The sequence below is a fragment of the Carassius carassius genome, chromosome 19, assembly GCF_963082965.1.
Source record: "Carassius carassius chromosome 19, fCarCar2.1, whole genome shotgun sequence".
Classification (NCBI taxonomy): Eukaryota; Metazoa; Chordata; class Actinopteri; order Cypriniformes; family Cyprinidae; genus Carassius; species Carassius carassius.
Genome location: NC_081773.1, coordinates 31,444,267 through 31,460,525, shown reverse-complemented (window position 1 = coordinate 31,460,525; position 16,259 = coordinate 31,444,267). Strand labels below are relative to the sequence as shown.

At 33.7% G+C, this 16,259-nt stretch overlaps 1 protein-coding gene across 3 annotated transcripts in view; it reads right to left on the bottom strand.

Annotated features, from left to right (window-relative positions):
- The window catches only part of LOC132095569 (FERM and PDZ domain-containing protein 4-like), a 64,307-nt gene that overhangs the window by 26,198 nt on the left and 21,850 nt on the right, over positions 1–16,259 (bottom strand). For 2 of the 3 annotated variants that reach the window (XM_059500691.1, XM_059500692.1), the window contains exon 2: positions 9,554–9,667. In XM_059500691.1, the coding sequence (XP_059356674.1) occupies positions 9,554–9,667 (114 nt within the window). Of the gene's footprint in view, positions 1–4,786; positions 4,887–9,553; positions 9,668–16,259 lie in introns of those variants that run through there. The other variant, XM_059500693.1, reaches the window with a different exon arrangement.

Sequence of the window (16,259 nt, the reverse complement as noted above, 5' to 3'; positions counted from 1 at the left end):
TCGGAGGAAGAGAACGACAGCCGAACAAAAGAGCACATCATGACTAAATGCCAAAGCAAACATGCAAAACTCAATCTGAACGCTGCTGCTGAGAAATGACTTTATTAACCAGCAGGGAGCAAATCTGATCAGGCAAGAGATCTGGATGATTGCATTACATGAATTATTCCGGTCAAAAGCTCATGCTAAATGCTTCTGGTTAATGGAGTCTCTGTGAAGGTGGACATTACAGCATCTCTCCTTACCTGAGCAATCAAATTAAGCAGGTGAGGTGACTGCGAGACGCTCTTACAGCTCTTTGAGCAGTCTATCAGCTACATAACCAGCACCTTAACTCATATTAAACCTCATTTGAAACGCTCTACATAAGCAGCGATCCTGTGCATTAGAAGAACAGACTGAAGCACACGTGAAACCTTATGCATAATTGATACCAATGCAGTTATTGTTAGTTAGAGCCAAGTTAGTAAGAGTAACACTTACAGACTTTATATATAATGCATGACAAAAGTATTTCAATGCATTAATTAATGCAGTTTATAATTAATTGTGTGAACTCACAATAAAATAAAATAAAACTATCCGGAGTTATAATACTTACTGTTACAGCTAGAATGCAATGCATTACAACACATGATCAACAACTGATCTCCAAATATTATTATGCATTTTTACATTTTTTTACATTATATTATATTATATTATATTATATTATATTATATTATATTATATTATATTATATTATATTATATTATATTATATTATATTATATTATATGCTGCAAGTATATTAAAATATATTATATATATGCTGCAATATATTAAAATATATATATTTTAAATGTTTAATTTTTTTTTTTATTAAATTATTTTATTAAAATATTTTTTTTTCCTTTCATGCAAAACATAATAAAACATTTTTTAAACAAAAATATAAATATGCTTCAAAGGCATGTTTTTAATTTTATTATTATTATTATTTATTTAATTTTATTACCCCTCTTCTTGTGACACTCAGTGAGCCAAAAATAAATCGATCATGTGTTTAAAATACTGCATTATACACAACTATTTTCAAATTACATTTTTAACATTTTCAGATAATAAAAAATTTAAGTACATTTTTTTAAACTTTAGTTTAGTTAAATCTACTAATTGTTTGTTCACATTGCAATGCAATAAAGAAACTTTTTTATGTGCTTTAAAGGCATTTTTTTTACCCTTCCTCTTGTGATATGGCACGGTGGAGTGAATTAAAGGTCATCTCAGGTGAGCTCTGGCCTGCAGCCGCTGGTTTGTGCATCACTACACACCTTTCTGAGGACTTTCTGTTGATGTGTTAAAGCGCTGCCAACATAACAGCCTACAAGGTTTTGGATTGAAGCCCGTGTGTCTCTTATGTAAACTGTGGTGTGTTTATTTGTGTTAAATGATAGCAGAAACCCAATGCACAGCCATTTAATTTCTATTTTCTAATCGCTATCGACTCGAACAGGGTTTGAAAAATGTCCTACTTCACAAAGACTCCAGAATACGTAAGCGCTCTAATTTCTCTCTATACTCTAATTATAAATGGTCTGCTGCACTAATAGAGAAGGATTGCAAGATTTAAAGGAGCTGATCCAGCTGGCCCAGATCTGATCTCTCTTGTTACAAAACACTGCAAGCAAGGGCCAGAATCAGCAGATCATCTCACTATAGTGGAAATCAGATTCTGACAAACAGAACTGTGTTTCTAGAAAAAACGAGGACTTAAGTTGTTGTTTTTGCATGCTGAAATGGTTAATTGCACAAAATGCAAAGTGTCATGCAAAATTAATTTCAGATCTAAATTCTGAAAATGAACTGACTGATTAACTATAATAGCAAACTTAAACCTACACAAAAATGCATAATTAGAAATATATAGATGAAATTTTAACTAATTAAAAGAAAAATTCCACTGCTGCAAATGACCGAAACCTAACTGAATGGAAAGTGTATTAAAGTTATAATTTATCATTGCTCATTTACTATATTTTTGCTGATCATAATTATTTTGTTATAAAATAAAACTACAATACTCAAAGATATATATATATATATATATATATATATTATCAGCTATTGTAGTACACACACATATATAGCTGCATGAGGACAAACATCAATGCTAAATGTCAAACAACTCAAAAACAGATTGAAATTATATTTTCTTCAACTCATACTGGTATAATCTTTATTTATGAATTGAATTTTTTTTTTTGCGACCAAATTCAATGTCAAATATCAGACTAAAGACACTAAGAAATCACACACTAACTGTACAAGCAAAACTCTTTTTAACATAAAAAGCAATGTATCTCAATGCATCCACAAAAAAAATAAAAAATAAAATAAAATACAATATTATGAAGATTGCACTGAAAGTTAAAATCTTAAGAACCCATTTTTTCCAGCCCTTATCTGAAAGTACAATCTTAAGCTTAAGCCAAAATAAATATATATATATATATATATATATATAAATGAAATCTATAAACAAACAATAATCAAAAGAACAATTCATAACTGCATATTACTAAAACTAAACTGAAATTTAAAGCATTAAAAGGAATTATGATCAGCAAAACAATACTATAAATATGAGTCTGAGGAGAATCAAAACCCTCAGCTGCATGTGACAGTAATCTGTGCTGTGATTTGTGTCCATGTGAGTCAGACGGGGGTCACACGAATCCTCAGCTCACCCACACTGTGTCTGTCAGCACAGACTGCAGATCACTGAAGACTCACAGCTCAGACGCTCTTCATCACTCACTCACTCGTCTCGTCTCGTCTCGTCCAAGCCTCTGAAACCCCCGGGCACAAACACTTGGCCTGAACAGCAGATATTTTCCTTTTCTTTATGTTGAAGATGTTGCTTCTATTTTAAGACTAAGAGCCGGTGAGAAAAGAGCGATTTGACCAATCACAGCCCGACTGAGAGAACGAAGACATGCTGCTCTGAACACCAACACAACATCATCATATCAGCATCAGCAGTGGAAAACTGGGCTTTCCTGACGACGGTCCACTTTATTCACACTAAAACCACTCGAATGGTCAACATAGCGCAGTTACAAACATTTACAGCAAAGTAGCGCAACTCAAAGAAATCCCAAAGATGTATGATCATCTATATCACAGAACAAATGCAATCAAAACTGTTTTTATGCTGTCCCTCAAAAAGCAAAAAGCACCTCTTTTAAATGTCTCTCTCTCTCTCTCTCTCTCTCTCTCTATATATATATATATATATATAAATAAATATTAAATATTATTAAATACATTTTTAAATTTATAGTTGTAGTTATCAAGTTAAACATAAAAGAAATAGAGGTTGCTTTGGACACTTGCTAAAATAAAATAGTTTACTTTGATTTTATTTCAGTTAATTTTTATTAATTATTATTATTTATTTATTTATTTTTTTTGAGAAAGTTTCCAAAGCAACATTTCTCATTTTCTCTTAGTTTTACTTGATAACCAAAACTAAAATAAACATGAATAAAAACGTTTAAAAAGGACAAAAACATAAAGTTACTAAAACATTAACCAAAATGAAAATGTAAAAAAAAAAAAAAAAAAAAAAAATCTTTAATTCTATCTCAATGTTATAAATAACACTTGTACAAGATCAGCTTGTAGGTTTATTAGGATTATTTAACATATATATCTTTTTACATAATAAAAATATTTATTATTATACTGCAGACATGAAAAGTGCACTTAAACCATACTTAAAATGTCTAAAGCTGCATTAAATAACAAAATCAAAAACATTTTAGCATCAGTAAGTCTCAAGCGATGTGTCAGTAAACTTCTTAATAGACTTGAACTATACTTAGTATAAAATAAATGCATTTTAAATCTACTAATTTTTACTAGGGTTACTTATCATCGAACATAAGACCAAAAGTAATAACAATTCAGAGTAACGGGCATGATTATTCCTATTCTGAAAAAAAAGAAACAAAAAAACATTTCTTTTACAAAAATAATTTAATTTGCTATTTCCTTATGGGTTTCCCATCATCCCCTCTTAAAGCTAAAACATCTGATGAATGCAAATCTTTTAAAAGAAAATACAATGACTAATAATATCGTCAACATTCAAAGAGGTCACCAGCAGGTGGCGCAACGAAAGAGTAAAAATAACACTTACGTTAGGGCTTACTTTTAAGTCATGTACCTTCCTACAAATAAAAAAAAAGGATTTTTGATACAGAGTGTATTAAAAGTACACTTAAACTATACTTAATGTCTGAAAACAAACAATGTATATACTTAAGAATAGATGATAATATCATGTAATATATGAAATATAAGAAAGCGTAATTTATTTTAAAGGATGCGCACTTTAAGCAATGAACTTTAAGTTTCATTGGCTTGAAATGATAAAACAACAGATCCAAAATGATCTGTTATGCACACAATTAAATGCTTTACCAATGCATTACCATGGTATACAACACAACAGTATTATTCATTTGCACCAGGCGTTACATACACAATGAATCTCTTTATCAACCGTTGTGCCACTAAACTGTCAGATTCAACCATACTAGAGCCCTTAATAGTGCGCCACCCTAAGACATTCACTGCACCCGTTCAACATTTCCTGAAAGCATCACATGCCGCAGTAAGAAAACACAAATCTGGCATATATCCAATGAATATTTCAAAAACGGTAACTTCTTTTATGGTTCGAGTCAACATCAAGAAAAGACTTCCATACAGCAATGAAAGCATAAATTATTACACACCCGAGTATGAAGCTGCATCTCAGCCAAAGCAGCAGACAGACCCACGGGAAGCTCCTGCTCACAATATCCTGCATCCGATGTGCATATGCCCAACGCTGTGTTCAATTCTTACATAAGTGACCCTCATGTGTGACTAACCCCGCCCACTGTTGACGAGGCGGCTAATTAGAAATCAACAAAATAAGCTGCTTTCTCTGCATGAATGGCAACAGGAGGACCAGAGGAACATTTAATGCACACTGGGAGTTCATAGGATGCACCCTTGTATGGAGCCAAAATAGTCTCAATAAAGATAAATGCACACACTACATTCACATATGCACACATAGGATTCATACATGCACACACATAATTCATAAATACACACACAGGATACACAAATGCGCACAAAATTCACAAATGCACACTCAAAATTTAAAAAGCACAGAAGATTCACAAATGCATATAAAATTCAGAAATGCACACAAAATTCAGAAATACACACACAATTCAGAAATGCAAACAACATTTACAAATGCGCTCAAGATTCACAAATGCACAGGACAAGATTCAGAAATGTATTTCTGATGCACACACACATATATCTTGATTTACAAACTGCTTGCGGTCTGTGAACTTCACTGCATTTGTGTGTGAATTTTGAGACTCCCCTGACTTGGCTCGACACACAAATGCCTTTTTTTAAACAGGGAATGATCTGCAACCAATCAGATATCTCCCTTTTTTTAGCCAATCACAAGAATGCACCCCACATGGGGGATTGTTTACTTATAAGCCAATCAGCGAACGACTCAATTTCCTCAGCGAACAACTCACTTACCTCACGCAGCCGGCGACCCACTTTGCGCAGCAGGAGAGTCACTTTCCTCTCTCAGCGAATGACTCACTTTCCTCACGCAGCGAACGATTCACTTTCCTCACGCAGCGAACGATTCACTTTCCTCTCTCAGCGAATGACTCACTTTCCTCACGCAGCGAACGATTCACTTTCCTCACGAGTCATGCAGCGAATGACTCATTTCCCTCTCGCAGCGAACGACTCACTTTCCTCACGCAGCGAACGATTCACTTTCCTCTCGCAGCGAACGACTCATTTTCCTCATGCAGCGAACGATTCACTTTCCCCACGAGACACACAGCGAACGACTCACTTTCCTCACGCAGAGAGCAACTCACTTTCCTCAGCGAACGATTCACTTTCCTCACACAGCGATCAACTCACTTTCCTAAGCGAACGACTCACTTTCCTCACGCACCCGGAGACCCACTTTTCACAGTCGGAGAGTCACTTTCCTCTCGCAGCGGACCACTGACTCTCTCTTCATGTAGGGACCGAATATTATAATTAAAGTGACTTCTATATTGCATCCAAAAGAATATTTAGATATATTTAAATATTCAAAAAGGTGTAAATTTTTTTTTTACTTTCATTAAAATATTTCAATAAAATGAAATAATTGCCTATTGCAAATTTATGAATCCGTGGTTAACTTTTTTTCTGCAGTCACTGGGCTATATGTTTTGAGACATTTTTAAATTTATATTTTGTAAAAAAGAATAAAAAATAAACCTGAATTTTAATCTAAACATCTGTATTTTCATACAATTTCATAAATAAGTAGGCTATAATATGCTGCACCACATGCATACCGAGCTTTGTGAACGCGTTCATGTGATTGGCTTATAAGTAAACAATCCCCCACGTGGAGTGCGTTCTTGTGATTGGCTAAAACAAGGGAGATATCTGATTGGTTGCAGATCATTCCCTGTTTAAAAAAAGGCATTTGTGTGTCGAGCCAAGTCAGGGGAGTCTCAAAATTCACACACAAATGCAGTGAAGTTCACAGACCGCAAGCAGTCAGAAATACATTTCTGAATCTTGTCCTGTGCATTTGTGAATCTTGAGCGCATTTGTAAATGTTGTTTGCATTTCTGAATTGTGTGTGTATTTCTGAATTTTGTGTGCATTTGTGAATCTTCTGTGCTTTTTAAATTTTGAGTGTGCATTTGTAAATGTTGTGCGCATTTGTGTATCCTTTGTTTGTATTTATGAATCATGTGTGTGCATGTATGAATCCTGTGTGTGCATATGTGAATGTAGTGTGTGCATTTATCTTTATTGAGACTCTTTTGGCTCCATACCCTTGTGTCGACATTATCATAGAGATCATATATTAATAAAATAGTATAGATGTAGATATTATAGATAATGGGTAACCTCAGGATGCTCCAGTCACTCTAATAAACAAACACAACATTTAATCCGGATAAAAAATTGCTTTCTTTGACTTCCATCCTAAACAAATCTATATAATAATAATAAAAAAACGAAACTAAATAAATACATAAACAAACAATAGTGTTTTTATTAACTAAAGTTTGAAAATTAAAAAAATAAATAAATTGTTTCCAGGAAATGAAACTAATATTAGATGAAAACCATCAATGAAAACTATAAATACAGCACTGGCAAGTAACTCAGATGAATGAGAACTAAAATTAAAACAGAGATATATAAAAGAAGGCTATCAAAATCGAAAACATATAACAACGGAAAAGGCACATAATAAAATTACTAAAACTTAAAACTAAAAATTTAAATAAAAGCTAATTAAAAGTATCAATATATATGTTAACTGTCAAGCCCATGGACGGTTTTGTGTTTGTTTTCCTCCCGCTGTGCTCCTTGTCCTAGTTGTTCCCTATGTGCTCTCTGTTATCCAGTTTGTCCCTTCTCTACTGAGTTCCTCATTTAGCTCTCTATTTAAGCTCTGTGTTTTCTTGAGTTCTTCGTACAGTCTTATACGTCAGCCCCATGTTCTATGTGTGTTTCCCTGGTTTGGTTTACTAGCTACTATCCACACGAATGCCGGTATTTGTAAAACCACACCTTTTCTATGAGGTTTGGCTGTTCGTCGACATGCAAATGAAGCACCAGTTCACAAATTTTTTTTTTGAAAACTCCTGCCAGGGGGAAGATTTTCTTGTTTTTGGCTTGTTTCTTGTTTACTTTACTAGTTACTTGACAAAACAAATCTGATTACATAACTGGTGTTACTCGTAATGCATTACTACCCCCAACACTGCAGACAAACCATGGGTCACAAGAGGGGATGCTCCCAATCAAATTATTTAGGCTAGGCATCAACATTCACAAACCACTGTCTACTGTTATTTTCAACAGAAAAGAATGCAAAGAGCTCGTAATCATGACTTTATAAGTTGGAAATAGGGAGTTTCCGATAGCACGTGAAGACAGCAGAGAAGCATCTCGCTCAACACAGTGGAGTGAATCATTTTTGTTAACTTTGTGGTTTATTACTTTTAGTAGTATGGGATGCGGTAATATGTCCCTCTCACAATAGATTGCTTTACAGATCTATCACTTTTGCTGCTCAGAAATATTCACGCTATCATGCAGCACGTACCAGAAGATCTGCACTCCGGCGTGGTTAGTATATATATATATATATATATATAACTGAATGGTGCTCTTGCCCACCTCTTCCAACCGAGCCAGGGACTGCTGAACGGAGCAATCACACTAGTCAAACCAACCAGGCTCCGGGGGTCAAACCTGCTCCGACACAGTTAAGATAACACAAGTCTCTACCCGCACATCAAGTGTTGTCCCGCGCTGTACTCTGCTGTGATGGGTGCCGGGATCATACAGGTCTCTACTCAGAATGTTCCTGTTATAATGTTATGATCGAGGCTCTGAACTTGTTTTTCTATAACAAACTACGTATAAAATATTTTTTATAAAAACATTAAATGTCCTAGCAGTGACAAATAGCTTGTTTTATATTTAATTTAATTACATTAATGTTATAAGAGTAATGTTAATGTTATTGAGATTTAGGCTACAATAAATATTTTAACTGCTACTATGTAAAAGGAACACTGCTGTAAAAAGCACCTTTTATTTGCAAACCAAATGTTATTACACTTTTGTTCATATAGCAGTAGGCCTACTTTTAAATGAAAAAAAAAGTGTACAATACACTATTTTTGAATGCATTATTAGTTTTGTGCATAACAATGCGATTAATTGCAATTAATCGCAGAAAATAATGCGATTAATCACGATTAATTTATTTTTTATAATTGGCCAGCACTAATATATATATATATATATATATATATATATATATATATATACAGAGAAAGAGAGAGAGAGAGAGTGGAGTTGCGGTATGGGCGGAATTGGCAAAGTGGTTAAAAAAAATTAAAAATAAAAATGTTAATGGCACTTGAAGCCCAAAAGATTGATGAACCCTGATCTAGTGCATGTAAACACAGACCAACAAGGTCAATACTAAATGCACTAGATGGATTATAATAAAGTACCACTTACATAGTACTTTTAGAGGCAGATGTAGTCCATCAGAAAAAGGGAAAAAAGTGTGTCCTCTTCACTCCAACTGAAGCATCTGTGGACTCACATGTTGTACTTAGCCTCCTCACATCTAATTTATTTCACGTCAGTATAGCGGAAAGATAGAAACAAGGAGCATTTGTATCTTTTACCGGTTCGTCACTTCAGAGGCTGACACGGGTTTCTGCAAGAAAATGTGCAGCGTGAAGCTTTGCTCGAGTCTTAAGCAGATCAAAGCCGCTGTCGCTCTCGAACTCACTGTGTGCAGTGCGCCGAGGAGGACAGAATCAGTATTCAGGACGCGCAGACGGAGGGAACGTGACAGGTTACGCCAGGAAGCATCGACAGTTATCTGCATCAGGAGGAAGGCTGAATGCAAACACACTCACTTGATGTAGCAGGTCTCTCTAGAGGACGACATCTCCCAGCCATTGGACGGTCCCTGTGTGGACGGCCAGCTCCCAGCGGCCTGCGGCGGACAGCAGGAGGACTTGATCCTCTGACTACAAGACAAACACAAGACCACAGTGGTCAGGAGAAGATGACAGAGACACCACTGTGAGGAGGAGAAACCGTGTTTAAACCGATTCCTACAACACAGTTCGTCTCAAAGCAGATTCACAGTAATAAACAGGAAAATAATCGTGAGAATGCGGCAAAATTCATTCATCAAATGAAATTCACAGTAGCTGCCATTCAATGCTGATTCAATTCAGTTCAGTAACTGTCAATGTTGCAAAATTAAATCAATTAGACAAATTCAATGCCGTTTTAAAGTTACTCTACTATATTGGCTTAAAGTTGATTAAATTCAGTAAATTAATGTCAAAAGTTGAATAAATTCAATTACTGCACACATTCGCAACAACGTCATTATTAAACTCTCTATAACCACGTTTGATTAAATTATAATCAGTGTAAGTTGCAAAGCTCATCAATAATGAGACAAATTCAATTTTAGCTCAAAAGCAGCTCTACAGAAGCCAATAATTAATCTTAAATGGTTGCAAAAAAATTAATCCAAAATGAAAATTCTGTAATTATTACCCTCATGTCATTCCAAACCCATAAGATCTTCATTCAATGGCGGAAGATGTAACTCAGGGGAGAACAATTGTTGAATAAGATTGTTATTTTTGTTCTATTTGGACAAAAAAGTATTCTCGTAGCTTTGAAAAATTGAAGTTGAGCCAGTGAAGTCATGTGGACTGTTTTACTGATGTCCTTATTATGTTTCTGGACCTGGGAACATTTCAGTTGTGTTGTGGTCTATAGAGGGTCAGAGAGCTCTCAGATTTCATCAAAATATCTTCATTTGTGTTTCATAGATGAAAAAGGTCTTACGGGTTTGGTACAACATGAGGGTGAGTAATGACAGAATTTTAATTTTGGGGTGGAGTAACCCTTTAATTCAGTTCAACATTGATTCAATTAAAAAAAGTTGATGTTGCAAAATGTAATCAATTGAGAAACTAATTCACAAGTGTCCTAATCAAGCTCAGATAAGTTCAAAAATTGATTCAATTCAGTTCAGTAACAGTGTCAGTGTTGCAGAATTCAATTATGAAAAATTTGATTTATAACAGCTCTACAGAAAATGTCAATATTCATCTTAATCCATTTCAAAAGTTGATTCAATTCTGTTAAATAACAGTGTTAATGTTGCAAAAAATAATTAATTAATTATTAAACAAATACATAGAATAATTCCGCTTATATAACTCAAACGATGATTCAGTTCAGTTAAAAAATAGCATCAATGTTGATTCAATTCAGTTCAAATCAGCTCTACTAAAGACAATAGTGCCAGTATTCAGCTTAATTCAGTTCAAAAGTTGATTCGTTGAGTGTCGATGTTACAAAATTCATCAATTATAAAAAAAAAAAAATGATTTAGATTCAGAACAGCTATGCAGAAGACAACAGTCCCATTATTCGGCTTAATTCAGTTCAATAAAAGTGTAAATGTTGCAAAATTCAATTATGAAAAATTCAATTCTGATTTAATCCAGTTCAAAAGTTGATTCAATTCAGTTCAATAACTATAAAAATAATTAATTATTTAGCAAATACATAACATAATTCTGCTTAATATAACTCAAACGATGATTCAGTTCAGTTCAGTTAAAAAATAGCATCAATATTGTAAAAATCAATTATGAAATTAATTTACAATATTGCCATTCAACTCAATTCAGTTCAGTGTTGATTCAGTTGAATAACTGTCAATGTTGCAAAATTCAATCAATTATGAAACAAATTCCCAATATTGTCATTACTCAGTTAAGTTCAATATTGATTCAATTCAGTTCAATACCAGTGTTAATGTTACAAAGTTAATCAATTATGAAAAATTAAATTCAGTTTTAAAATCAGCTCTGCTAAAGACAATAGTGCCAGTATTCAGCTTAATTCAGTTCAAAAGTTGATTCGTTGAGTGTCAATGTTACAAAATTCATCAATTATAAAAAAAATATGATTCAGATTCAAAACAGCCGAGCAGAAGACAACAGTCCCGTTAATCAGCTTGATTCAGTTCAATAAAAGTGTAAATGTTGCAAAATTCATCAATCATGAAACTAATTCACAATTTTTTCCATCATTCAGCTCAGTTCAGTTCAATGTAAATTCAATTCAGTTAAAAAATAGTGTTTATTTTTTCAAAGTTCAATTATAAAATCAATTCAATTTCAGGTCTACAGAAAACAGTAGTCAGTTGTACTGTAAAATAAAATAGTTTACCATGCATCCCTACTTCCACTATATTGAATATTGTTGAATCCATTTACTATTTAATGCTGAATGCAAAAAATAATAGCACATATATGGAGTTTTTAGCCATAGACTGTGGGCTTTTTCCTCTTCTCAAAAGCTGCAGAATATCAACTGCTTACAGCCTGGACTTTATTTGTGACAGTGATTTAATTACATTTATTATGTAATGCAATCATCTAAGCCTCAAGATTGTCATGCTTCAGTCTTGTACGCTAAGAGCCGTGAAATTTATCTAAGGCTGAACTGCCGGCAGATTCCTTAGAAAGCCTGATATCCAGTGGGCCGTTTGATCAAAGCCGTGTCAGACTGAGCTTCACATCATATAACAGATCACTGAATGCACACATGACTCACTGTATCAGTGTGGAGCTCAAGGGCAACATTTACACTAAAGTGCAGCAAAGAGTTAACGAATCCAAACACCCACCTGAAGTCAAACAGAAATACAGAGGATCCATTGAGGCAAAACTGCTCCTTAGAATAAAAGCACTGGCCGCATGATTCTTAAGCTTTTATAATTCCATTTAAAATCATATAGATCATTTTTATTCATTATTATTGGTACAGTTTTAGCTTTGTGTTTTTATTACTTATTATTAATGTAATTATTGATGCACTTTTATGAATGATACGTTATACATAGTAACCTATGAAATAAACACTCGTTATTAGCAAAAAGCTGAACAATATCAACTATACTATTTCAGCAATGTTTTAAACAATTTTAGATTTATATTTTTTTGTAAATGTAATGCATTGTAACTTTTGATTAATGCAACTTAATTGATATTGATGCATTTTTAATTTTAAATATTTGATTACATATTAATTCTCTCTCTCTCTCACACACACACACACACATATATATATATATATATATATATATATATAAAAATTATCAGCCATTTTTTCCTCAGTTATACAACCCGGACCTACTTCTGGAAGGAAATAAAACCTGAAAGCATTTTTTTTTAAATCGATTTTATATAATGATATCAGACAAAAACAGCAGGATGCAGACAGGAGTATGATCTTAAATGAGCTGCAGTCTGTCAGAGAAACCTAACTGAATTACAGTAATAAAATTCAAATACTTAAAATGCCATCAAAGACGTCTTGCTCAACTGATGCGCACATTCAAGGGGAAAAACTTCCGGCCGTCTGAAACTCTTCATAGAATGAATGACAAAATGACACACTTTTAGAAGCTTTTCTGACTCGCAACGAGGTTCTTTGCATGTATTATTTAAACACATCTCCTGTAAGGAGCGACTGCACCAGGATTATGTGCATTAGTCACGCAAGAAAGCACTGAAAACTCACAAACTGATTCATAATAAATGAACATTCAACCTACTGTTTTCTCAATATAGTCCAATATGCAGCAAAGTGAGTATTTATTTATTGTTGTTAATGTATACAAAAATAAAAAAGTAAAAATAGATTAAAACAATTTATATTTGAAAAGTTAATGTATTTGAAATATACGTTGTATATTTAGACATTCACATTGACTCCATTGTGAAAAAGGCCCAGCAGAGGTTGTACTTCCTTCGCCAGCTGAGGAAGTTTAACCTGCCACAGGATCTGCTGAAACAGTTCTACTCCACCATCATCGAATCCATCCTCTGCACTTCAGTAACTGTCTGGTTCAGCTCAGCTTCTAAATCTGACCTCAGAAGACTACAGAGGGTAGTCCGGACTGCTGAGCGAATCATCGGTACAACCCTCCCATCTATTCAAGAACTGTACTTATCCAGAGTGAGCAAAAGGGCTGTTAAAATCACTCTGGACCCCTCACATCCAGCACACTCCCTCTTTGAACTGTTGCCATCTGGTCGACGCTACAGAGCACTGAGCACCAGAACGACCAGACACAGGAACAGTTTCTTCCCTCAGGCAATCCATCTTATGAACAGCTGATACACACTGAACACACTACACTTTATATTTATATACACATACACTTAATTTATCTAACACACATACTTAGTATACACTTAAATTTTGCACATAATATACATGTACATACATAACTGCATTTTTGTAATATACCTGCCTACAATTGTCAATTTGTATATTGTCATTCCTTGTCTACTTATTTGTATTTTTTGTATTTTTATATTCTTTTATTATGTGTTTTATGTTCTGTCGCTGTCATTCTGTTGTACTGCGGAGCTTCTGTCACGAAAACAAATTCCTCGTATGTGTAAACATACCTGGCAATAAAAGCTCATTCTGATTCTGATTCTGATTCTGACTTATATATAAATAAATAATAAAATAATTATACACACATTTAAGAAAATAAACAATGTAATTATTTATATGATTCCTTGTAGATTACGTGCTATAGATGATATCTCTTCGAACATAAGTCATCTCATCTTGCATATATCTTTATTTTAAAGCATTGCCTGTGGCAACATCTCATTTATGCACAGCATTATTCTGAAAACAAAATTATTCAGCAGCAAAAAAGCAGAGCCAGCTAACTGTGGTATGGATTTAAAACACAAGTTAAATGCATGAATATTTTACACGAGCTGCAAGCATTTTCATCAAAATTATACCATTTTATTTCAGCAACACTCCAATATATAACTTAAATGAGGTAAAACAAAAACTAGCATAAAAGGCTTGAATTTATTTATATTGGAGATGTTTTAATGTAAATCCTACAGGTGCAGATTCTGTACCTCACAGTGTGATCTGAACTGTGAAGACTATTTTTAGGACCATTAAAATCTTTCCACTGTGACTTTATCCTCAAGACAATTCAACATTTTCCCACCAAATTCTCATTCCAAAGCTGGTCTGACATGTCTTGAGATGCAAATTAAAAACAAAACAAAACAAAGCGACTGTATGACTTCAGAAGACTTGGAAAATCATGCATGAGTTAAAACTTTGTATGGGAAAATACATTCTGCTTTTATTTTCTTTGCAAAAACAAAACAAACAAACAAAAAAACTGGTTTGGAATGACATGAAGTTGAGTAAATGGATAAAAATTGCTGATTAAAAAAAAGTATTACCTGATTTGATGATGCAATGTTAAAAAATGACCAAAATTCTGACTTTGAAAGTAGGATTATGCATAAAATAATGTTCTGTCTGAAAACAGACAGACAGACAATTAGTTAAATAGTTAATACTATAAAGAGGAATCATTAGGTTTGTGTGTTTTTCAGCAGATTAAGGGAAAATACAAGACATCTTCATCTTATGCATTATCAGATGCAAAAATGCTACAAAATGCATTCAGTTCTGCAAAAGTGTGACGTGAGAGAGCAAAACAGAAACTATTTTTGTAATCAGCAGCACAAATTAAGAAACGAATATTGCATGATGCCTTTAAATGTTTAGAAACCACTTTTCAACATTGACTTTATGCAATACTTTGCTTCCATGCAAACACTTTGTAGATGTGATTAAGCAGAAGGAAGCATCTTAAAACAGATGACAAGTTTTTAATAAGCAACAGATACTGAGGTGAAGTCATCCGTTTCATCTTAAGAACGCAAACATAACAATCCACTCACAACGTCAAACGCCGGGTCTTCAGCACAGAATGCCAGGCGATCACAACACTCGTCCATTTTCTCCAGCAGTAGCTTCATTTACTCAGTTTTCTCACCGATGGCTCGTCTTTAACTCTGTTTCATGATGGGTAACCGAACTGGACGGAGAAACACAAGCTACTCAGAGAGCCATGCATCAATAAATGATCACCACGCCGTTGCACACTAGTGAGGGAACATCAGCTGTACAATTCATGAAGAGCGCTAAAATGTTCAAATACGTGGATTATTCATGTTTGAAGGCGGCGTGTGTTAAAGCTTACTGTATACAAGTATGAAACTTTGATTCTTACGAGGTGAAAAATGCATCGAGATTAAAAATAATTCAAACATCATGACTGAAGTACTGATTATCCTCGGACTACACTGATATATCAAGCTATAGAGGTGCATAGCTATCAGTGATGGGACTGCTTTCCATTTGCATCGTAAAAAGCAACGTGAAAACATTTAAAACAGTAAAAGAGGAATATTTCAGGACAAAGCGTGATGGACATTTCTATTTATGAATCTAATCAGAATTCAAACTTTCTGCATCAGGGTTATTGCAGTTATTTTAAACTAAAACAATAAAAAAAATCTAATAAGTAAACATAATAAATAAATACAATTATAATTACAATATAATTTTGTATAAATAATAATTGAAAATTGATTTTTTTTCAGCAAGTTGCAAAGGAATCATTTCTCATTTTTCACTTTGTTTAACTTGGTGTTCAAAGATAACTAACTAAAA